The following is a 24,313-nucleotide window of genomic DNA, read 5'->3' on the forward strand; positions in this document are numbered from 1 at the left end:
TGAGCCACTGCCAGTCACTGGAAGAGTTTGACAGGAGCTGCTGAGGACAGCGAAGCATCCTGGAAATGAAGGTGATGGTCAAGTCCCCTCCTTTCTCTACACCCATTCTTGCTTGCACAGGCCTGGCAGTGAGAGCATGGCTGCTGTCAGTGCAGTAAGGTCACGTGTATTTGAAGCCCCTGTTTGCACTGTGACTGCCTTATGTTGCATGTGCAGTCGGGAGGGAGGTGAGGAGAACTGGGAGGGCTCTCTACTCTTCCTGTTGCAGCTATCCTATACTTCTTGTAAAGCAAAAGAAAACACTGATTCTGCTTCTTGTGGGAGCTTTTGTGGATATTAATATATACTACCTAACCCTCACAGATAAATGTCCGAGATCCAGTTGGTTATTCTGACTTGCATGAAACTCCTGTGTGCGTGCAGGGGCTCATTCTGGTAGGATTTTCCCCAGAAATCCTTGGGGATGCTGCCTGTGTTGCTGGATCAGAGAATTTTACCTGGCTGGGTTCATAGCTGACCTCATCTGGCTGTGCCTGGGCATCTCTGTGCTTTCACTGCTGCTACCCCTACACTTTTCCCCTCTCCGTCTCTCTTTCTCGCTGACAGCCTACCCTTATCACACCTCTGCAAACATTCATTAACTGTTTCCCTGAATGATTAGCTAGTCCAAAAGGTCTGTACCACATAGAGAATATTCCTAGAGCTCTGTGCTTTAATGTGGGGCCTCATTAGTCCCATAATTGTGTGAATGGGCTACCCTTTGGCATACAGTTAGTGTGCACCGTTTAGCTTTCTGGTTGCACACAGCAAGGCTTTGGGTATCCTGACCAGGAAGGTTCTGATGCCAGGAGCCCTGGGGGGAATGTTTGGTTGGGCTCTTTATTTAACACCACATTCTCCTGTACAAAGGGAAAACAAAGGAAAGCGAACTTGGTAAGGGAATTTTCAGAGGTGGCTGTAGCTATGGGTGTTGGATTTGTGCCTGTTCTCCTGCGTGAAGAGAGTTTGAGAGGATTTCATTGTCCAGTTGCTTTTTTCAATCCTTAATTTCCTGGTATCAGGAATGCCAGATGAGGGGGGCTCTGCCCCCTCCCTGCTTCCTCCGTCACTGGAAACATGCTAATCTTCCCTCCTCTGTGTAAAACCTGCATTTTTAACACGGAAAATGCACCCCCTCTTTCTTTCCTTCTGGCCAGGAACGCTTGTGCCTCTCAGTGTTGTGTTACCTTTAGCATTGCAAACTGAAGAGCTGCAGTGCTGGAGCTGCTCAGCCTGCCAGGGGCTGTGCATGGGGCAGGCAGCACTATGCTGCTGCCAGGGCTGTTGTGCTAGGGCTCTGGGGATGCACTGCTGGAGATAGGTGAGGGGAAAGAGGAAGGGCACGGCATGTTGCCTTGGGCATCTTTGGCAGCTGTTGTATTCGTGGGGCAAGAAGGAAACGGAGCTGGAGAGGGCTTCTGGTGTGGATAAGGGGAGCAAATAAAGCAGGCCAGCCACAGAACGTTTCCTGTCTAAAACACTGGTTTTGGAAACCATGGTTTTGGTTTGGTTTGGGTTTATTTCCGTGTTCCTCTGTGAGAATCCTCAGCTGATGGGACAAAGAATTGTCTTGGGGCATGGCCTTGGGTGAGCTGGCAGGATCTGGGAGGGCTGCAGTGGGTGGGAGTGGGACTGGGCCTCCCTGGGGAGCTCTGGCAGCACAGAGCAGCTCTGCCTGCTCCTGTGAAGCATAAGTTTGCAACAGTGAGTGTTATTCTGGCCTTGGTTGGATGCCAGTCTTTAGGATACCAGAAATCTAAGGCCAGGCTGACCTCTAAAGCACAGCTTTTGCTTTTAATGCAGAGGTATTCATTCTCTGAACCGGTTGAGTGCACTGGGGACTTTCCTTCTGTTTGTGCCAGGATAAAGTCTTCATCTCCTTTAGAAATGCTGAGGAGTCCTTCTGTTGGTCAGCCAAACCCAATCCCCTTTTACTAAACATGGTTCTGGATGAGGCAGCTTGGTTAGGCCTGGCTTATAATTTGCAAAGGCTTCTGGGGGAGTTAAGCATTTGAAAATCAGGGGTGCATTTGGTCTGCACAAGCCCCTTGTCAGCAGTTGTTTGGCCTGTCAGTATCCGAAATGGCAAAGGGCAGTTTCTCTTTCCTACTTTTGGCTCATGTGAAATAGGGAAGCATGAGCAAAAGCTCACCCCACCCCATGGCTCCCTGCAGCGGCCAGGGAGGGGCGGAGCAGAGCACTGCCTGCTGCTGGAGCTATGCCCTGCGCTACCTGGGGCCAGAAGGAGCACTGCAACACATGAGGATGATCCAAGGCTCAGCATCCTGCATTTGCTTCAGCATGGTTCTGCAGGGTGGGTGTCTGGACCAGCTGAGCACAGTGAGCAATAGCTTGGACCCTGTGCTGAAATACTGTTCCCTCTAAAGGGTGATGCATGCATAACAGCATTGCATAATATAACGGAGTAGTTAAGTACGTGTAAGATAATAGAGTAATTAAGTGTTGCATAAGATAACGAAGCAATTAATTCTGCGTGCTTGATTCTGCCAGCCCATCTGGGCCATTTTGCTTCAGGATGGCTCCACTGGTTCTATGAGTTTTTGAGCAGCCTGGAGCTGACCATTTGTGCATGCATCTAAAGGTCTCCTGGTACCAACCTGCTTCTGCCTGATTAAGGCTTTTGCTGTCTCACATTCATGAGGTCTGTGCAAAAGTCCTGGGCTTATTCACTTCTGCGCATGTTATTTTGAAGTCATGGTGGTGTTATTTAATGCTATGCAACATCAGGGTTTAAAGGAATGCTTGTGTACATGCTTATGTGTAAATATGTGCTTATATTTGGTTTTATGTATATGCACATATGTTTATTATATTTATAGATGTAATATGGCAGTGCCCTTGGTGTGGGTTACAGCTGTACTCTGCTCCGGTCACTGCATAGCAGGTGGCTTGCTTGCTGCCTTTTCAGGTTTCTAGATGCAGTTGCTATAGCTACTTGCCAGCTCCTGGGGATAAAAGTGACCACCTGAGGCATTACTTCTGACTTGAAGCATCCTATGGGACTTGTACGTCAGCTCTGAAATGCACAGCATCTTGGTGAGCAGGAATCCAGAACAGGCACTGCATGCCTCGGGTCTGGGAGAGATGGGAGAAAAGCTGGCCAAAAAAAAGCAGATGAGAAAAGGGCTTCCAAAAGGGGATGTTCATGGAGGGAGGGAGGAGGAGATGGATGTAAGGGTCTTACTGAGGCAGGAGAGTAACTGCCCACCACATCAGCCTGAGTAAGAGCTCCAGAAATTTAAGCATTCCCTCGTATGAAGCCAATGCTGGAAGAAGAGTGAAGGGGCTTGAGAAGGATGTCCCAGAAAGGAGAGTGCTGGAGATGCAGGCATGTTAGGAAGGTGCCTGGTTCCACCAGGTCGCACTTGAAGCTGGCAGAAACAGCTGTATGGTGAGAGCTGCTTTGGCAGCACTGCACTGACACAGGACCAGCTCTGGAGGGTGTTGTGCATCCCCAACCCCTTAAAAATAGCTCATTTAAGAACAACTGCAGTCAGAAAAGTGGTTTCATTAAGCACCAACCACCGGTGCCTCTGTGCTAGCTGCTGGAGCACTTGTTTGATCAGATAGTGCTGAATGCAGTGCTTTCATCTCTGGGCGGCGGCAGAGCCCTGACTGACTCAAAGGGTGCAGGGACCCACTGCCTCAAGGTAAGCACATGGGAAACTTCCTTCCAGCTTCCTTCTCTCACACGCCTCTGAGCTGCCAGATCTTCTGGCTGTGCCCTGCAGAGATCTCGAAAGGAACTCGTGTCTTCTCTGTGAGTGAGCTGGCCAGGAGCAGGTGAGTAAACCTGGAGGTGACTGTGGTCCAAAGAAGGCCAGCTTGGTCTGATTGGGGTTGCTTTGCAGGCTGTATATGTCGAGCACTATGTGATCTCCGTGCTGAGCTCTGAACAACATGAGGTTTTGGAGCAGCTGAGGAAGGTGTTGTGCTTTGCTTGTACTGGTGTGCATGAACTCCAGTGTTTGGGGAGCTTTTAGAGCCCATTGGAAAGGGAATGGGGGGGTTAACTGCAAGTTTCCTTGTTTTGGCAGCACTGGTGCTTTGTCATATTCGAGAAGGGCTATAGATAAAGCTTTATGGAGGTGCAGTCTAAGTTGAGACTTCATACGTGATTCAAGGTGAAAAGAACTGAAGAACTGGGACAAGCTGATAATATTACTGCTGTACTTTGGGAAGAAATTGAAAATCATTGTTCAGGCTTCGGAGGATATTCACTAAACTAATGATTTTGTTTAACTGGCTATTTCTATATTTAACACTTCAGAAAGAGGAAAAAGAAGTTGGAGAAGATGACTTGTAGTCATTTCCCTTGATGACATACCATTGTGGTCTCTATGCATGTTGGTCAGCTTTCTAAAAAGCCTTTATGCCAGTTGCATCAATTTCTTTTTTATCCTGAATGCGTTCTTTTCAGTGATCAGAGGGGATATATGAACATAAGTATGTAAGCATACGTGTTTGTAATATATCCTATATAGAGATATACACACATTTCAGTGGGAGCAGCAGAAACTTAGCTGAATTGACCTGAATCTTGGAGGAGGGGAAAAACACTGAAATGCGAATGAGTAATCTCAAAATAGTTGTAGAGGACTCTGGCTTTTTACTAGCTTTTGTTAGCTCTCGTGTTGCAATGATGCAGCTTCCCCTAAGAGAGAGGAGACAGTGAGGGTCTTAAGGTGTGATTGGCCAAGGGTGGGAAGAAAGGCTGCGTGCTTGCAGAAGAGTGGGATGATAGAGAAGTGAGGAGCTCAGGTAAATGATGTGGCAGAGGAGGCAGCTGTGCACCTGTATGCTCGTCTTGCTTGTGCTCATACCCAAATACAGCAGACTGTGTTTGGAGTTGACTTTTGGTTCTCTTGCCTGTGTTGGAAATCAGTCCTGCGCCAGAGATTTGCCAGGCAGACCCCATGATGGCCCTGCTGTGTGCCTTCAGATCTCCTGGCAAGCTCAGGCATGGTGTGGTGGAACCATGGATCCCATTATGACAAGCTGGAATGGGGAAAGTTGTGGGAAGGAGCAGGGGTACACTGCTGGGGAGGATTCCTTCCTCAGGAGGACTTGGATTCATGGAGATGAAGGGTCAGCAAGGTTCAGCTGACTATGCTAGCATTCCCAAATAATTTGGATTTTTTTTTTTATTTCCCACACAGTCACTGCTGGAGGGGCTGCCTTGGCTAGAGAGAAAGTGAGCACTTGGGCTGCTTCCTGAGGCCCGCTCAGAGCCCCTTAGCCTGGAAGGCAGCACAGGTACGGGTGGCTGTGTTTTGCTCTCTAGCTGTTGGCCTGAACTCCTGCCTTTTCCTGGCTGCCTGTCCTCAGCTGGGAAATGGGGATAGGGGCTTCCCCTTAAAATCGAGTAAAAGGAGGCAGGTTTGTTTAAATAAAATAAATGAATAACTTTAACCTAAAGCTTGGCCTGAGCTAGATCAAAGTCAGCCTTGTTTGAAGTCTGGTGAACTTTAAGCCCAGTGCTTTCCACTTTTGAGCTGAGCTTAAATGTTAAACAACAGGGAGAATCTGCCTTGCTTCAGATTGGTTGGACGGAGGCTGGAGGTGACATGAGATGTGCTTTGCAGGCTCGAGCACCGTGTGGGAAGTTGCTGGGTGCGAAATGACAGCAGTATGAAAACAGCAGCTCTTGCCTGAAAGCAGCCAGACCCTGCAGACTTCCTGTGAGCTGTAGCAGCTGTGGTAGCCTGTCGTGCAAGAGCTCGTTTGGATTTTGCTTGCAGGTGAAGGTAATCCGGGTTTCTGATCTGCAGATAAGCATAGATGTCTGCTTGTGAGTTGATTTTAGCATGTTTACTTATCTGTGCAAGCCATTAAGGCATTTTGTTGATCTGTGGTTTGCTGCCCAGTCTGAGAGGAGAGCTTTGCAGTATTCTCTGTGATTTGTGAAAGTCTGGTTCGTGTGAATGTTGACTGTTTGATGCTGAGTTTCAGTCTCCTTTCTTAGAGATGGAGGAAGCTTCAGTGAAGTGCTTTGTCCTTCTCTGTTTGTGTCATGGGCATGCAACTTTAAGTAACTGTGGTTTCTGAGGCTTGGGTTCCTGGATGAGAGTGATGCACCATGGATTTAGTTAATGCTGAGAGCAGAGCCTCCTGCTGCAGTGCAGTCCTCTGGATCAGGAACACATTCCTGAAGCTGCCCTGCAGATCACTCCCACACTTGCTGGGAAGCAGTTTCAAATCAAACAGGTTCAAGATGATTGGAAGGCAAGGAAAAGCTCTCCAGGATGGCCTCGTGTCCTGCTGTGCTCCAGCGACTTGGCTGACTGCAGTTCATGGCATAGGATGCCAACAGGAGTGCAAGCATCAGCTGCTCCCCGTGCGACGTGTGTTTTTGAGTGCTTGCTTCCTTTTAGGATTCACTCAATGACGAAGATGCAGTCAGTGCTGGCAGTGCAGTGGGATGGCTGACCTAAGGACAAAACCTGTGATAGAGCAAGAGGCTAACGCTGTATTTAAATAGAGCTGATCTGTGATGTTACTGAAGTAGAAATTGCTGTAGAGATAAACATGGGTTCCTCTCGGAGCACAAACTGTGTATTAATGCTGTTGTGTGTGTACTCACCTCAGGCCAACAGCAGCTGTTCCTCCAGCTGTTAATAGCTGGAGAGGTGCTCTGTTGTTGGCAGTTTGCTCAGAAAGAAAGGTGGGGATCAAGAACGAAGTGAGTGTCATAACTGGTAGCACTGAACGTCCTGGGCACAAAAGATGCCTGACTTCTTTATCTGGGGGAGTTTCTGTGCAGAAAGAAGAAGTCTGGCTACTTCATGGCCAGGTGGCACCAAGGGGAGGGGAGAGTGCTGTGTGTTTGTGCAGCCCGCTCCTGGGAGCTGCATTCTCATCTGGCTGTGAAGGAGTCAGGCGTTGGCTAAAGCTCCCCTCGGTGCCCCATCCCTCCTTGTGGCTCTCCTGGGGGTGGGTGGATGCCTTCCCTGTCTCTGGGAGTTCTGGGTCACATGAGAGCTGTCAGCCTGCAACAACACTGTGCTGAACCCAGTGCTGAGCCAGCACTGCGCGGAGGGATGCAGGAATGTCTGGGCCTCCTTTGTTGCTTCAGGGAGCAGCCCATGTTTCTGTTGGATTGGTCTGTCTAAAGCTCTTCCTCCACGCCTGCAAGTCGCTACCTGGCTTTGATAAAAACCACATTTGTGCTGAGGTTGGCTGTCGTGGTGCTTTGCATGCTCCACTCCAGGAAGGAGGGAGGCTAAAAACTGCAGTGGTCTTTGTTGCCCTTCAACTTCAGCTTCCCAAGCATAGTGTTTTCTTCACTCCAGCAACTGCGTCTACCAACCTTAACTGCTTGGTTGCACTTCAGATCACTTTGTGTCACGCCCCATGACCACCGTGATCCTTCACTGGCCTGCTGCCATGATTTGTGAAGGGAGAAGAGGCAGAGGGGAATGTTTGCTGGGTGGATTTCTGTGCAGTGCATGGCATGGCTGCTGCTGGGCTCTCAGCCATCAGTTCTGGATGGGCAGCACTATAATGTGTTTGGTTTCCCTTGTGCTTATGGGGGTGCTGAGAAAAACAGCAAGGAGGTTTCAAGCAAAGCCTTCATCAGGAAACTTTCCATAATGTTTTCTGGTTTTGTAAGTATACATGTGAAACTTTGTGCAGAGGGGAGGAGTGTTTTAAGCTCTCAAAATGGCTTTAAGATGCTTAGATTTATGCTGAATATTTCCGTTCGTTTTAACGTTATCAGCCTGCATTTTATCTTTGAAATGTCAGTGTGGGGTTAAAGCCAAGGTAGAGCCGTGCTTGCTGGTGTTCACATCCAAAGGCAGATAGGCCACGAGCTTGCTGCGTGAGGACGTGACTCCCCGACTTGCCTTGGCACAACGTGTGTTTGACATCTGCTACTGCAAATATTTTGGCTTCTGAGAACCTGGCTGCTGCTTCAACAGTGAACAACATTTGGTGTGTTTTGCTATCTGGATTCCTGCGTGTCTGTTACAGCAGCTCCTCCCTGACACTTAACGTGGACGCAGGTTTCCTCAATAGCTTGTGTTCAGTGCTCACAGCTTCCTGGGGATATTTCTTTTCCTATACTCAGGTTCCTTGCATTGAAAGGGAATATTTTGACTTTTTTTATTTTTTTGTGCCAGAGAAGTAATAGAAATTTGTGTACAATAACTTCTTTTTGCTCATTCTCTGAAAATGACATGTTCTGGTGGGCTGCGATGGTTGTCATCGTGGGGGAGCTGTGGTGATGAGCACTGCCCTGGGGTGCTCTGCATGGGAAGCACAGAACCAAATGTGAGCAGCGCCGCTGGGCCGGGCCCAGAAACAGTAGATGTGCAGTTCTGCACGCTCCTTCCAATCCCTTTGTTTGAATTGAATTAGGTTCTGCTTTGAGCAAGTTGTAAAGAGTGACTGCGTGGTCCTGGAAGAGATGGAGAGATATCACACCCACCTGCAAGAGGCTGGCGTCATGGAAGCCTTACCCTGAGGGGCTGCTGAGCAGTGCCTGGCACAGAGCTGTTTATTGTCCTGGGGCCATGGAATGCTGGTTGGGTGTCTCGGTGAGTGGGGATATTTGCAGAGGCAGTAAGTGTTGGCTTGCTGCATGCTGCTAATTTAAAATAAACAAGTGCTGCCCTTATTTTGAACGATGAATGCCCTAGAGGAACACATTAATAGAGAAAATGAGGAAGTGGTGGTGTTTAATTTGAAGGCATAATGTAAAGTAAATAGTCCTAAATGAGTGCTCAAACCCTTGTCTTCTTAGCTCAGAGGAATATTTGGTGTGGGAAAGGTTATGGTAAAGCTGGCTGATGATGGAAGCCTCACTGATAAATTTGTGATGTCAGAGGGTTCCAGATTCCAGATGAGGGTTGGACTCGATGATCTCTGGAGGTCCCTTCCAACCCCTATAATTCTGTGATTTGGCCAAAGTTACACTCTTGGGAGTCGGTGGTTATTGGGTGGCATTACCCACTTCCTTTCTCTTTTTTGAAATTGATCATGAAACGTGCAATTTCAGAAGTTGGAAAGGTTTGTTACCAGCAGTGTTTTCCACATCTCTTACTGCAGTGAGGCTTTACTGTTGGAAAAGTCATCAATGGCAGCGCTGCTCACAACACACTCCCATGAGCATGTGCCCACCGTGAGCTGACTTCTGTTTTATGCTGAGCTCTGAGAGCTTCTCCCAGCCCAGAATGAGCACCAGGACATCCCTGGAAGTGATCTCCCACCAGGAGATGGCATCTGAGCGGGGACGTGGAGTCAGAGCCCTGCTTTACCCGCAGGCTCTGAGGCCATAACAGGTCCCTTCCCTGCCCCTTACAGTGAATGAGAAATATCAGGCAGGCAGCTGTGACCAGTATAGGAAGCAGTGTTGTGGTGGAGCAGTGCTGCTCCCAGCAGCCAAGAACTTGTCCCTGTGCTCATGGAGGCACTGTGTGAGCAGCCCACCAAGCAAGGCATGTGCCTTGCTGAGATAAGCATGGTATTCTCAGCCTACTCCCTCCAGACTGTGTGGCTTCTTCGTGTGTCATCTGAAATTTAACCACGTTCCTCACTTAAAACACTTCTGCTCATTCTTCACTTTTTTTCTCTCTTTTGTTGCATGTGTTGACTTTGGAAGTGCTTACTTAGCGCATGGCTCAACAGCTGGTTTATTTTCACAGCGCAGTGATGTTTTGAGAGAAAGCAAGGAATTGCTGTAAGCCAGTCTACTCTGTTTATCTAATTACAAAACGGAAATATATGCAGCTGAATTAACAGGCCAGGTTGGACAGAGCGTCAGAGAGAACTGAAGCAGCTCTGGAGGAACAGTGTGTTCACTTCTAATGTATTATCAGTTTTCACCTGATGAGTCTATGAAAAACACTGTTTCTTCTGTTATAAAATGACTCAGTCACAGCTTCTTTACACTTATAGTCTTGATAATCTCTTTCCCCAGGACAGGAACAGGAGATTTTAAGAAGAGATGGGAATTTTAGATAACTTCTCAAATCCTTTTATTTTTTTCCCCTTTTCAGTTTCCTTGGGAGTATCACTTTATTTTGAGTGGAAGGAGTCCTGCTCTGCACCTCCATCTCATCCTCTGTTTGCAGAAGAGGATCACATTTCAGATCTGTTTGCCTTTTTCCTCTTTTCTTGTTTTAAGAAGTTAGCAAGCCCATCGAAAGGGAGGCAGTGTGCTTGAGTTTTCAAGTGTTTGGTGAGAGCCTTGGGAAAACCCTGAGCTGTCATGGGGTAAGAAAGTTCCTGTGCTGGTTTAGGAATTGCCTGGCACGTAAGAAGCAAGATGTCAGATTCCACAACACCACAGGGCTCCCACAAGCTAATATCACTCCTAGATACCTGCAGTTCTACTGCAGTAATTGATCTGAGGAGGAGAGGAATGGCAAGGCATGTATCCTGAGGGCTGGTGGGACCAGAGGGAGAACTGGAAAACCACAGAGAGCCAGCAGTCCCAGGCAGCTGGGCAGCAGGACAGCCAAGGATGCTGTGTTAGCAGAGGTGGCATAAAGCTCTGTGGTTTTGGTTTATTACCACGGAACAGATTTGAGTCAGCCCCACTTGCAACATGGCCTGAAGTCACTGCAGGCAGTACAGAGCTGGGGCCTTGGAATGTGGCCCCAAAGGATGTAAGTGAATGGGCTTGGGAGGTGACCAAAGCAATCCAGCTGTGGTCTGCAGGGTTGCATGGCCAGAGTGTGCGTGTGGGGGCATCCTTGTGGGCTGATCCCTAAGCTTTTTACTGATCACTGTAGAAAACAGATAAGAGCTTGCCAGGCTATTGTGTCTAACACAGTGGGGCTGCTGTGGTAAGCGTTTCTAGGGTAAATCTGCTGTGGGTCATGGAAATGCAGATTGCCAGCTGTCCTCCTCTACCCGGCTAGGGCAGCTGTTTTGTACCACTCAGCAGGCACCAGCACCCTGAGCTGAGGTTCTGGGCCAGGCCAGGCTCAGCTCCCTGCAGGGATGAAAGCCTCCGGGATGCCAGAGCAGGGAGGTTCTGCCCACCTGGGTGGTTAAGCCTGTGAGTGCTATCCTTGAGAACTGCCTTTCCCCTTGGTAAAAAAAAACAACAAAACAACAAACAGCCTCTTTACTTACAAGTCAAAGCAAAATCGCTGTTCCCACTGCAGTGCGCACAGTTATCAAGATGGGGATTGCATTGTGTGAAGTGCAGAATGTAAATTTTTAGGCTCCTCTGGGTGCTCCTCACTATGGGGAACACAAGCTGGCAGTGCTGAGACGTTCTGCTATTTCCTTCCTGGAAATCAGCCCCTCACTGTTGTGTCAAGAAGCACAAGGTGAATGAGGTCTGGCTAGGAGCCTGCCCAGTGTGTGCTGGAAGGGAGGCGGAAGGAGCCTGGGAGCTTTGCTCTGAGCTGGTTGGTGCTGCATGGCTCATTTGGGGGTTTCTGTTTCTCTCTATTTATAGATTCTGAAAGCACTGCTGTCTGCAGCGGAACTGCGTGCAGAGGGGGTAGAAGGATGCCCACCAGCTGTGGGCTGCTCTGTGTGAAATCACTGGGTTTTTCAGAGTTTCTTAGTAGAGTTAAAATACGAGTAGTCAGCATTAGGATGTATAGAATCTAATGCTATGTACTGTACATCTGTAATTTAGCTTACATGGCATTGTCCTGACTTGGTGTTCTGCAGAAGCAAGCTACTTCTTGAAACATATCACCCTGTGAAATCTCGCCTTCTCTTGCTGTATTTCCTTGATTAGAATGAAGCTGTGAGGTCAAAAGATTTGTCTAGACAGTATTTTGTGAGGGCCTGTGCATAAAGTAATAAGTTGTAAAGTGATTTTTCATACTACTCGCTCTTTCTTGCTCCAAAAAAAGCCAGTTGTCTGCAGTTGTGTTTGAGGAGGAGCACCTGAATCGCTGAAGAGCAATTAGCAAGATGTTTTCTTAGGAAAAGTTTTCTCATCTCCTTTTCTCTTAGCAATGCTCATTGCACGCATTAACCATCAGCACTGGGGTTTTTACTTCACTGAGAGAACGGACACACAAAGCTGATGTGTTATTCATGTTTCTGCTGCTGACACTTTGTGCCCCGATGACAGCTTTTATGGGACTGCTGCACTTATCTGAGGAAATGCACGTTCATCTTGAAACCACGAGGTTCTTCCATGATAGTTTTATTTCTTCTTCTTATTTATTTATTTATTTATTTATTGCAGGTGTTTCTTGAGTCTCTTCAGTGCCTCATGCAGCTGTTGTGTTTGGAGATATCCTGCCTTAAATCCTGGACAAAAATCTGCCAAAAGTCAAAAATGACTTGAGTGGAAGAGCCACTGTTTTGTCCAACAGGTAGGATGTCGGTATTGGTGGCTTCTGATATGTCACAGCTCAGCATAGCTTGCTGTGAGCAAGCTGCCTGTGGAGGGAGTTGCTGCATGAGCCATGCTAGGGCAGATAATCATCTCCTGAGGTCTCACCACTGGGAGGTGGTTCATATAAAACTGTTTCACTGGGGAATACGGTTTTGTAGAAAAGACATGAAGGCAAAGCCATCTGAAAGCCATCTGCTGTTGGAGTGCTCCCTTTAATAGCACAGCTGAGGGGAGGTGGAGGTGACTGCTCACACAAGGTGCTGCATAAGGAGATGGGCAGTGCTGTACACAGGATCTAGCCTTACTACCTGTAAGGATAACATGCCTTGAATAACATTTATCAAAGAGCATTTGTGAACACAGCCGTGCTGTGGCTTAATTGTCTCCCAGCAGCTGGTTTCCCACCAGGAGCATGCTCAGCCCAGTGAGAGTTTGCTGAAGTTCCCTGTGTAGTAGCTAGCTGTCAATTGATGAAACTGCTGGTGCTCATGAACTCAGTTTTTTTCTGCATGATTATGTGCCTCGTTATGTGCTTGGTTAGTGTTCAGGCTTGTAATGAAGTGACAGCTCAGTTCTGGAATTGCTGCTGGTGGGATTTGCATATTGACTGATTGGGATGGGAGGTGAAGGAGAGCAAAACAGAGGCCTACATTCCTGCCGGTGTGCTTCTAGCTGTGTTAAACATGTTTCAGTGACAGCAGCCCCAGGTCACTGCTACATGCACGTGATGGTTAATAGCCACTTCAAGTCTTATTTGTTTGACATTTGAGGTGGTGAACTTTTGAAATGAGGTCTTTAAATGGGCTGAGGTGTTAAAATTGCCGCTGCATTCTCCCACTCCACACCCACAGCCTCAACTGCTGCCTGGGATTTTTATATGCATGTGTGGATGTGTACCTTTGACTGAGATGTTCTCTTCCCCAGGACCAGCTTGCTGCCCTGAGCTCTCTGTCCCATTTGGATGCAACGTACACTATGGTTCACATCAATGTGCTGAAAAAATTTATGTGTGTTCTTGTGGTGATTCTGATAGCTCTGACAGTTTGCCTGTGGAAAGAGACAAGAGGAAGCTACTATGTTCCTTTCAGGAATGATGATACACAGGTTCACAGGACTTTGGAAAAATGGAACCTACTTAAATCACAGGGCCTCTTCCACGAAGCTGCTGGTGAAATGGGTCAGATGCCTAAAGCTTTGCCCAACAACCAAAATAAAGTAAAAGGCATCACCTCTGGAGCAGTGGAGAAGTCCAGGAAAGCAGCAGACCATGTGAAGGTATGGGATAAGGACAGCTCATCCAGAAACCTCATACCCAGGCTGCAGAAGGTCAGGAAGAACTACCTGTCCATGAACAAGTACAACGTGACTTACAATGGGAAGATGAATGCTGCTAAACTCAGCCCAGAGAAGCTGCTGTGCCAGCTGCGGGACAGGGTGAACGTGACCATGATACAGGGATCAGATGGGCCCTTTAATTCCTCAGAATGGCAGCACTACCTGCCAGAGAAAAGCCTCAATGAAACAGTGGGCCGCCTGGGCCGCTGTGCTGTTGTGTCCTCAGCAGGCTCTCTGAAATCATCTCACTTGGGACCAGAGATAGGTTGGTATTTTTCTACTAAGATAAAAGCAAGCAATACCGTTTTATAACTTGCACTGAACAGAAGAGACACTGTGCCATGCTCTTACTCTGCTGGAGCCACAGAGGTGTTTAAAATAAGCTGGAATCTATCCTTGCAGTTCTTTGATGGTGAACAGTACAGGCTAGGAGGAGGTGGGAATAAGGATGAGATGCTCTTCTCCTCTCTCAGTGTGAGTGCTGCACATCGTAAGCTTCCTTATGATGCTGTAGGTGACAGTGCCTGTGAGTGTTAGCCTTTGGGCATGCCTGCTCCCATGAGCAACCGCTGATAGCAGCAGCAGTTTCTCAGAAATGAAAAGGATTGTGATAGAAAACAGCTGCAGTCTTAATTCTGGAACCTTGTAAAGATTTGATTATGGTATAACACCATAACACTTCCTCAGCAGGAAAACAGCAAGTAAAAATATTCAGCCAAATGGGTAAGCCCCAAGGGGGAGTGCAAAGGATTGGACTGAGTTGAGAGGATGTGACTTCTGTGCAGGTAGTTCCTTAATAGTGAGTCCTTTTAACTTTCATGGTTGTGTTGACCTCACCAGAAACTAGAACTAATACTGAATACCAGGAAGAGGTTTGGCACCTCAAATGTTTGTTTCTTGAGAGGGTGTGGGATGGGTTGAGTAATGCTTGTGCGCTCATTGCACACTCAACAGGCAGAAACTTTTTTTATTAGTAGAAACTCCAACAGAGAAGGAAGTAACAAAAAATAGCAAAAAACAAAACAAAAAAAACCAACACAACTAAAGCACAAAAGGGAAAAAAAAAACAACCACTGAACAGAGTCCTGAGCAATGTGCTCTAGTTGATCCAGCACTGAGCAGAGGGCTCAGTGGCCCTGGGCAGGCTTCAGAGGTCTCCTCTATTTCTTGCTTGTGATCATCCAAAAGTGGCACCGCCTCACTGAGCCTGCAGGGCAGCTGACTGTGAGTGTCCAGCAGTTGAGGTCTGTTCTGTGCTACGGCCACAGGACAGACTTCAGAGGGCTCCATTTGTTGTGTGGAGTTTGGTGATACTTTGCAAAGTCCTGTCTGCCCATACTGATCTGAAGTCAGTACAGTGAGTAACAAATGCTGAAGCATTGGTCTTGTAGTGTGGATTGTAAAGAAGTGAGCGTCGATACTATAGAGCACTTTGTATCTTTAAGGAAGCAGCGTCAGGGTCTGTCCAGCCTTCAGGTCTGGGTTTTATGCTTGGCAGAAAATTCTCCTGTGGCTGCAGTCCCACTTTGTTCGCTGCTTATTGTTTGGGACTCTGTGAAGATTCACACTGCACTTCACTCGCTGCAGGAGGAGTATGCATGATTGCTCTCTCCTGTAGAAATTGCTTGCAGGCTTCAGTACTTCAGTGTGTTTGTAAGTTATCAGCTGGATCAGGTCTCTTTGGCCTGTACTAAGCTGGAAGTAGCCCTCATCCTCTGAAACAAGTAGACAGATAACCCTTTAATACCTTATTCAGGAACAACTGAGGGAAACCTTTCAGCTGCAGTGGCAGGCTGCTGTAGGGAGGTGAGGGTTTGTGCTGGCAAGTGCCCAGAGGCTGTCCCTTGTGGGTGCCCCTCAGGGCAGGGAGCAGGTGCTGGGTGAGGATGAACAGCATGAGCTGTGTTGAAGTGCACTGAAGGATGTGATAAGAAGGGTGGTGGCAGCATTAACCAGGGCAGCACTGCCTCCTGACACAAACTGCTGCTGACAGTTGTTTAATGTCATTGTTTTAGCCTCCTGATGAACTCTTGAGGCCAAGTAGGGTCGAGTGTGAGGAAGGCAGACCTGACTTTGAGCACCTTTCTGGGCTGGAGCTTTCTCAGAAGTGATCCCTTGTTTGATGCTCTCCTGTCACCCTGCTGGCTTGTTTCCAGCAGTGTTTTGCTGACTCCTGTGATGGGACCGCTCAGGAGCTGAGGATGCTGTCACAGCACATTGTAATCCAGCATGCAAGTGCTGGATCTGGGATGCGAGCAGCCAGGCAATGGAAGGGCTGTGACTCTGCTGCTGCAGAGTGGAGAGCATGCCAAGTGTGCAGAGCAATGTCTGTGCCTGCAGCCTCCTAGTCTGTCCCCTGGGCTGAAGCATCAGTCTGTTCCAGATCACACTGGATGAATTCTGGAAAGGTCACTGTGTAATGTGCCCTGGGTGAATGCCATTAACCCTGCTGCCATCCCAGTTAGCAGGCCTTGTGTCTGAATCACAAACTGGCACCTGTTAACTCAAGCAGGCATCTCTGCTAATGATTCTGCATGCTTTTGGCTGCTCGGGAGCCCTGTCTCACTGCTGCTCCTTCAGCTGAGTGCTGTGAATAATGAGGGATTTAGGAGCGCATCTCTGTTCATGTAGTTTTCCCCAGTTTTGGTCTGACATATTTCTATGGAGGAAAAATTGTGGTTTGTTTGGGGGAAGGTGCCAAAAAGGAACTAAATCTTAAAATGAAGCCTTTGCTTTGAAGCTTGGAGGAGCACAAGAGACTGCTGAATAATTATTCTTTAAAGGGCTGGGGGTATTTTGTCTGTGTAATCACATTAAATGAGGAAGAAGGGTGGTAGATCAGAATGGGGAGATCCTGTTTAATGGGCAGTGCTTGTCTTGATGAGTTCTTGATGATAACAAGGTCTGTGAGTTACCAGTGAAAAACCAAATTGAGGAAATGCTGAGCGCAACACAACCACTGGGAGTCAGACAGGATACCACAATGAGTTCATCCAACACCATTTTTAAGTGTACACTTGAGGTGTAATAATGCTTGGTGTCTGGCTCAAGTTGTGCATGTAAACTATAAAACCATAGAATTATCAAGGTTGGAAATGACGTTCAAGGTCGTCGAGTCCAACCGTCAGCCTGTCCCTACCATGCCTGCTGGGCTGGTGCATGTGGTCACATGGAAAGTCTCCAAAGCCAGCTGCCATCTCACTGCTTTCACTCTGTTCTGCTTTCAGACAGCCATGATGCCGTCTTGCGCTTTAATGGGGCTCCTGTCAAAGGATTTCAAGAAGATGTGGGTCAAAAAACAACGATTCGTCTTGTTAATTCCCAGGTAGGTGTGATGAAAGTTCAAACAGACCAAGCGTGGCACAGCTCCATGTCTCTCCTCTGCTTGGGAGCTGAATCACATTGTAGAACGGCCTGGGTTGAAAAGGTCCACAAAGATCATCTAGTTTCAACCCCCCTGCTATCTGCAGGATTGCCAGCTACTGGATCAGGCTGCCCAGAGCCACATGCAGCCTGGGTGAATCCAGCTGAATGGTGGGGAATGGCCTTCCTCCTAACAGGGACACGGGCAAACCTTCTCCCCATTGCTCAGATACCTTCTGAGGCTCCTGCATTAAAATTACCACGTGCTGGATGTTGTGCTGCTTTTCTGCTCACAGATTTTGCATGTAACGTATTAGTAGGCTCGTTAAATGGCTGAGGATAAGTGCCCAAGAAATGCACTTCGGAGCATTAGCATCCTGCTGTGCTCTGCTCTGCAGCTTGCTCCTCTCAGTTCCCCTGTGTTCAATTAGCACTCAGATGTGGGACGGCTTGTCCTTGTTCAGCCAGTCTTTTTTTGGCAGCCACATCTGGCAGCTCACATCCTTCCTCTGCCCTGTTTGACCTTTCTGTATTTTATCTTCTTCCTTTTGTGCTCTTTACGATGGCAGATAGGCGTTATCACTTGAGAAATCTTGCTCTGAAGAAAGTGCCAATTGCTGCTCTTCCTGTGATACAAAGTTGTTTGTCAGTGAAAATATGTACGTGACCTGGGTTATTTGCACAAGGAGGAGGGTAACATCATGACTGCATGAGTGTAGGATAGCACCAACAACGCCGTGTGACCGCTCTAGTTTTGGGCTAAGTGTGAGCACTGCTGCTGTCCCCCTTGGCAGCTCTTGTTTTGGCTCCTGCCACTGATCCATCCTCAGTCCACTCCTCAAATGAAGGAGGTGGGATGCCCTGTATCTAATCTATCAAACTAGTCTGTGTTCATTGCTGTCCCTTTGGCATGGGTGGCCAGTGGCCCTGAGTTGCTTAATAGTTGTTCTGATGTATTTTCTGTAACAAACACAACCAGCTAGATTTGGGAACAGTCCCAGTTGTTAGTTTGTTCACAAGTTGGAGATTTTTGCAGTACAATGGGGTATCTTGTGCAGCTATTTAAGAAGGAAAGATTAATGGGGTGATCATAGTGTCAGGGGAGAAGTTTGGGATCCTCAGAGCTGAGGATGGGCTTCTAGGTCCACAAGCTTGGTGGTTGTTCTAAATAGAGAAATTCTTTAATGTTCCCTTGCCTATTTTCTCAGACCTTGACTGTTCCCTTTGTCCTGCTTTTTTAATGGCATGTGTTCCTGTAGTCTTCTGCAAAGCATCAATTTGCCCTGGGAAAGCTCTCACATCTTAAAAAAATAAGTGCTGAGGACACTGTGGGGGGAATACTAATGTCGTTATGTAGGACACGATTCCTTTCAGCTGAGCTGACCAGGGAGCAGATTACCAAGGGCTTCCTCCTAGCTCTTGTTTACAGCTCTCCTTGGCTGTGACTCAGAGTTCTCTGCCATTGCTGCATTTGCTGATATTGGCATTAATGAGTCTGCAGGGAGAAAAAAGGAGATAGTACACCCATGGAGTGAAATAAGGTTGTGATGGCTGAAAGAGAGCATATTTGGATTACAGGGCAGAAACTGCAGTAGCTGGAGGGCAGGAGCTCGTTATAATCTGGTGGGTAATTGTATCAGGAGGGTAGGTAGCACTAGCAAGATATTTGCTAAGCAATGAGTTAGCTAAAGAACAACTTCAACTAGTAAATGAATGGATTAGTCAGCTCATTAGAATCAAAAGACTGAGCAAGACAAATAAGTTGTGTAGCAATTTAAGTGGTGTTTAAGCACTTAGAAAGAATCAGTCCCTCTATTGACAGAACTGATAGGCACTAAAGGTATGCCTGGGCATAGGGCTGCCCTGGGCTCTTACAGCTGGGCATTGGTGCCTCTGGGCAGCCCTTGGGAGGCTGGTGTGCCTCTGCTGGCTCACGTGGCTGTGCTTGGCCCACCTTTGCTTCCTCTGCTGCTCAGCTTCTCTTGAATCCTCCTTCCACGTGTTTCACATCAGCTTTTATTTTCTTTCTTTTCTTTCTGGAAAAAATGCCTGGAAGATTTCCAGCCTTTCAATGGAAACAGGAAAATGAAAACAAAACGCCAGCTTTCCTCACCCTGTTTCTGCCTTGTGGCATCCCACCCTTACCCAGCTGAGGGGCAGCCCACGCCAGCTGCCTGGGCCTACAGGAGCTGCACTGCACTACAAAGTGTGCTTTGGGGCACACTGTCAGCAGGTGACCTAGATACTGCCACTGCTGCAAGGAAATGAGGCCACGCAGTGCTCGTGCTCGAGGGAAAGCCTAATCCTCTGGAGCTGGCAACAGATGTGAGGAAACCCATTTTGCTTTTGGAGTAATAGACATCTGGGCCAGCCGCAGTGTCCCTGAGCACTGGTTAGCAGAGGCGATCAGTTTGCTGCTGGAGGCAGCCTAGATACTTCAGGGTAAATGGAGTAGCTCTTAATTAGGCCCTCTGCGAGCATGAGGAAAATGGGAGCTGATTTTTATGACAGTGAACAAGCACAGCTTGTAAAGAACTGCTGATGCAAGTTAAGCCTGAGGGCAGAGAGGGCAAAAGACCAGCCCCTGTCTCAGTGGCCTGTGCTTGCTTTTCAGGGCAAACCTGTGTTAATGCAGGTTGTTGGAGACTGTGCCAGCGGTGTATGGGTGGCTGCAGGAGTCATGTCCTTGTCTGTGTGCTGTGGGACATGCTTTGGGAGCAGCAGAGGGGTGGCTGTAGCTATGCTCAGTGGGCTTCGCTGCTCCACCGCTGCTGATGCTGATGGTGTGTATCGACGTGTTTGCTGTGTCCTTCCAGCTGGTCACTGTTGAGGAGCAGCAGTTCCTGAAAGATGCTCTGTATAACACTGGAATCTTGATTGTCTGGGATCCAGCGCCGTATCATGCAGAAATACATGAGGTAAGGCTGAGGTTTCTGTAAATAAGATCAGATGCATGCTTTGAAGTGCAGCTTTTAGCTCGCATCTTCCTAATATGAACAGCCACTCGTTTTGAGGTTATTCTTGTTTACCTCATGCGTTATGATGGGATTGGATTGCTCTGAAGATGTAAGCTAACATCACCTCCCTGTATTAGATTTTCACTTGTGGGCATTGCAGTCCCTCTGGCAGTACAAAAGTCCAAATGTTTTGCCCAGTCCCACATCTCCAAGTGGTGTAAGGATGTATGCACAGCCCATATAAAGTCAGTGGAACCAGGATGGGGTATTTGTGGCATAGGAAAAGGTATCAAAACAGCTTTCTGGAAACATGTCCTTCCAAGTGTTTTTACTGAAAGTAGAATGTTACGATGCAAATGAGCCCAGCCTGCTTGAGGAGGTGGTGCTGTGGGAGCTCTCCTGCAGCATGGGATGCCTTGTGCTCAGAATGGAGAGGCGAGGGGGTCTGCAACATTGAGACAGACTTCTCAATATCGTTGGCTGTGGGGGTTGCAGAGTGAAATGATACAAGACAGCTGATTTATAAATAGTCTTTCTCTGCCAGAGGGAGGAGACATGGATTTTCCCCCTCTGTTCATTAAGGCAAGTCCCCTCAAAGACTTGAAGGGCAGGTTTGGTTGAGCAGCACGCAGCATGTAGAGATCCAGCAGGACCTCTTCCCCTTGGCAGCAGCAGGTTAACTCACTGATAGCCTTCCTGTTTGCCATTGGTTGTAGGCAAGGGCATGCTGCAGAGAAAACCATCTGACCTCTTGTTTCCGTTTTGCAGTGGTACCAAAAGCCAGACTACAAGTTTTTTGAAGCCTACAAGTTGTATCGCATTAGACATCCGGAGCAGCCCTTCTATATCCTGAATCCAAAGATGCAGTGGCAACTCTGGGATATTCTGCAGGAGAATTCCTTAGAGCATATTCAGCCTAACCCACCGTCTTCAGGAATGTTGGGTGAGATAACTGCCTTCTAAACTTCATGTTCAGCTTATAAGAGTTCTTCAAAATTTCATTTTCAAAGACAGCTATGGATTTATGTTGTATGAAGGCGTATCAGAATTGCTTTTGCAGTGCTTGTCTTATGCCAGAATTCAAGCATCATGTCTCAAAGGTATCGTTTTGGTTGTGTTAAAATAAGCAGCAGCCCTCTGGAACAGCAGTTAAAAACATGGCCTGGTTCCATATGGGAATAGGTGAGCAGAATGCAGCATTGAGTTGTTCTTGAGGATTTCTGGCTCCTAAAACCAGAGCAGTTCAACCACATGGGGTGCAGAGAGGAACATACAGCTCCTGTGGGTTCAGATCTCATCAGGGAAATAAGTCAAGAGACTTATTTATTTACTGTAGATTAAATCTGAGTGGTTACCTAATGTGTAAATGGAAAGAAAAACATACAGCTAAAGGCCTCATCACAGCACAGGGTTGGGGGTGGTCTGACTGACCACTTTGATTCACTATGCTGATTTCTTGTCAGCATGCTAAATCCAGGCTCCCAGCAAAGAGACTCACTTTATGTTCCTCCATTGCAAAGCTTTTCCTTGTTTTCAGCAGGTAAATCTCATGGCCATGTCAATTAGAAGGAACAGACCTCAGGATTCACATGTATGTTGAAGTCACAGAACAGAAGTGTGGTCTCGTTCACTATGTGGACATCAATCTGTTGCACTTCAGCCAGTATTCCACTGTTGCCTCTACTCCCATCTCTGCCAGGCACCTTCTGTATCTATGTAAAAAGATGTGAAGCTGTTGGAGCGGGTCCAGAGGAGGCCACAAAGATGGTCAGAGGACTGGAGCACCTCTCCTATGAAGATAGTTTGAGGGAGCTGGGCTTGTCTGGAGATGAGAAGGCTCCAGAGCAGACCTCACTGCAGCCTTTAGTAGTTACAGGGAGTGGATAAACAGCAGAGAAGCTGACTTTTTACATGGTCTGATAGTGACAGGACAAGGGCTTTAAACTAAAGGGAGATTTAGATTAGATATTAGGGAGAAATTCTTTACTCAGAGGGCAGTGAGGCCCTGGCACTGCTGCCCAAAGAAGTGTGGGTGCACCATTCCTGAAGGTGCTTAGGGCCAGGCTGGAAGGAGTCCTGGGCAGCCTGACCTCGTGGGGGCAGCCAGCCCACGGCAGAGGGCTGGAACATAACAGACTTTAAGGACTCTTTCAGCCTAAGCCATTCTATGATTTCTGCCAGTTAAACACCTCGTTTTCTTTGCCAGCCTTGCCCTTGCACTGTACCAATTACATCATCACACGTGCAAGACAATTGCATAAGAATACAGCCATGTAATTACAGCATGGCTGTCACTGTAAACAGCTCACTGTGGTCAAATCCATCAGCTGTGTTGCAGCTGCACCGAACAGCCCCATCCAGCCTGGTGTGTTTTCTCCCACTTTCTGCTGAACTTAGGAAGGAGGAAACCCTTCCCTTTGGAGTGGGATGCTTCTTGCCTGGCCGTTCCCCTCCCTGCAGTGGTTTATGTGCTCCCAGGGCCGCGCTGACGTTGGTCTCTCCCTGCACAGGCATCGTGATCACCATGGCGCTCTGCGATGAGGTGGATGTGTATGAATTTCTCCCTTCTAAGCGGCAGACGGACATTTGCCACTACTACCAGAAGTTTCACGACCGTGCCTGCACCATGGGAGCTTACCACCCTCTCTTGTTTGAGAAAAACTTGGTGAAGCATTTAAACCAAGGCACCGATGATGACATCTATACTCGTGGGAAGGTTACTTTGCCCGGCTTCCGAAATGTACATTGCTAGCAAATCAGTTTTTATTGTATTTAGACTTCTGCCTCGACCGTCGAAGCACTTTGAGAATCAGGGTCGTCACGTTTGTTAGGTCTAAGCACTGGTGTGTTTTGACAGCTCTTCCACCTTGCGACGCTTAGGACTCTTTGGCATAGCTTCTCCAAACTGGAAGGCAGTGCAATACGTTGTGGTACATCCACAGTGTCTGTGTGAGCCTCTGCAATAAATGTCTTCCTCGTGGGGCTGGGCTCATGCAGCTGGTGGAGCCTTTGGCTCAGCTGATGATGCTGTATGGGAATCACAGGAGATGCTTTCTAAGCAGAGACTGCACAAGGCTGAATCAAGTGCTGATAAAGTTCAGCTTGCTTCAGAGGGGTTCTGACAGCTGAAAGCCTGATCTGCTGAGAAACAAGAGACATTCTTTGACACTTGTTCCCATCGCCCTAGAGCTCTCTGTAGCAGTGATTTAAGGAATCACTGTTAAAGCTGGGTACTGATTAGCTCAACTCCTAGTCCACAATATTTGATTTACCATTAAAATAAGCAAGGCAACGACCTTTCAAAATACAAGGCTTTTAAATCACCCGGGTGGCATTTTTAGCATGTGAGAAGGGAGGCAATTCATGATTCAGGAATTTCTGCAAGATATTTTTAGACATTTTAATGGAGGTTTTTTGTTTTGTTTTTTTTAAAAATAATTTTAATCAAGTTTTATTGACCATTTACTTTTCCAGTACGGTGTCGTGTTTGGTACAAAAGAAGCTGTATTTTGAACATGTTTTGGTGGTGGTGTTGAAAAGCACAGATGGGAATACTCACTGGAAGCTGGTACTTCTTTCTAACTCTGCTAATCTACCTCTGTAATTATTGGCAAATTGTTTTCTGTCTTGTCTCCGGTAACAAAAAAGCCACATAGCAGCTGGATGGATGAGATGCAGCTCTCTACAAGCTAAGCAGGGCCATTCTCATTGCTGTTGTGTGCTTTCTGAATGCATGGCGAGCAGATACATTGCCTCCATTCTTCATCAGCAGTGAGGAAGGAGAGAGGGCTCTGCTCCCTGTGCTGGAACTCAGGCAGAAGGGAGCAGGGCACCTTTTCTCTCTCATGTGGCCTCATGGTGGAAGCAGCAGCTCTGCAATCTGTGTGTCAATGAGAACACCTAGTCCTTTTCCATACTGATGTATTCCGTGGTTATCTGTAAAGAAAACCTCTTCTTCTCTTGTTTTGAATAAATCCTGTGAAGTCACTGGCCCATTCTTACCTTGGTGAAACCAGTGTAAATATTGTTCGTGGGGCCTTGTGCCAGAGCAGGTGGGAGCTGCAATGTGCTCCTTTTGATGAGCAAGGGGCCCTTATCTGCTCCTTGGTGAGTGTTCTTTGTTGGATCTGTCACTGATAGAGACGTGTTGGGGCTTTTCTGTTTGATTTTAAAGTATGGCCCTAACTATTGCTATTGTCCAGGAGCACTTCTGTCTCATTAGGCATTTGGTTTCTTTCCTTATACTGAGCTGTTAGGGAAAGATCTTGGAGTTTCTCCT

At 47.5% G+C, this 24,313-nt stretch overlaps 1 protein-coding gene across 8 annotated transcripts; it reads left to right on the forward strand.

The window, feature by feature from the left end:
* ST6GAL1 (ST6 beta-galactoside alpha-2,6-sialyltransferase 1) lies at nt 1-24,035 on the forward strand. Of its 8 annotated transcripts, XM_052687194.1 has the most exons (9): nt 14-71; nt 5,220-5,316; nt 5,646-5,807; nt 12,227-12,356; nt 13,304-13,979; nt 16,942-17,039; nt 19,894-19,995; nt 20,803-20,977; nt 22,545-24,035. In XM_052687194.1, the coding sequence occupies exons 5-9, from the start codon at nt 13,355-13,357 to the stop codon at nt 22,784-22,786; spliced, it is 1,242 nt and encodes a 413-aa protein (XP_052543154.1). In that variant the 5' UTR covers nt 14-71; nt 5,220-5,316; nt 5,646-5,807; nt 12,227-12,356; nt 13,304-13,354; the 3' UTR covers nt 22,787-24,035. The 8 variants fall into 8 exon arrangements, with proteins under 8 accessions (XP_052543153.1, XP_052543159.1, XP_052543154.1 ...); XM_052687193.1 differs by lacking the exon at nt 5,220-5,316 and having other exon boundaries at nt 1-71; XM_052687196.1 differs by lacking the exons at nt 14-71; nt 5,220-5,316 and adding an exon at nt 8,422-8,600 and having other exon boundaries at nt 5,405-5,807.
* The last annotated feature ends 278 nt before the right edge of the window (nt 24,036-24,313 follow it).

This window comes from Tympanuchus pallidicinctus, unplaced genomic scaffold (assembly GCF_026119805.1).
Source record: "Tympanuchus pallidicinctus isolate F22 unplaced genomic scaffold, pur_lepc_1.0 scaffold22, whole genome shotgun sequence".
NCBI classification, from domain to species: domain Eukaryota; kingdom Metazoa; phylum Chordata; class Aves; order Galliformes; family Phasianidae; genus Tympanuchus; species Tympanuchus pallidicinctus.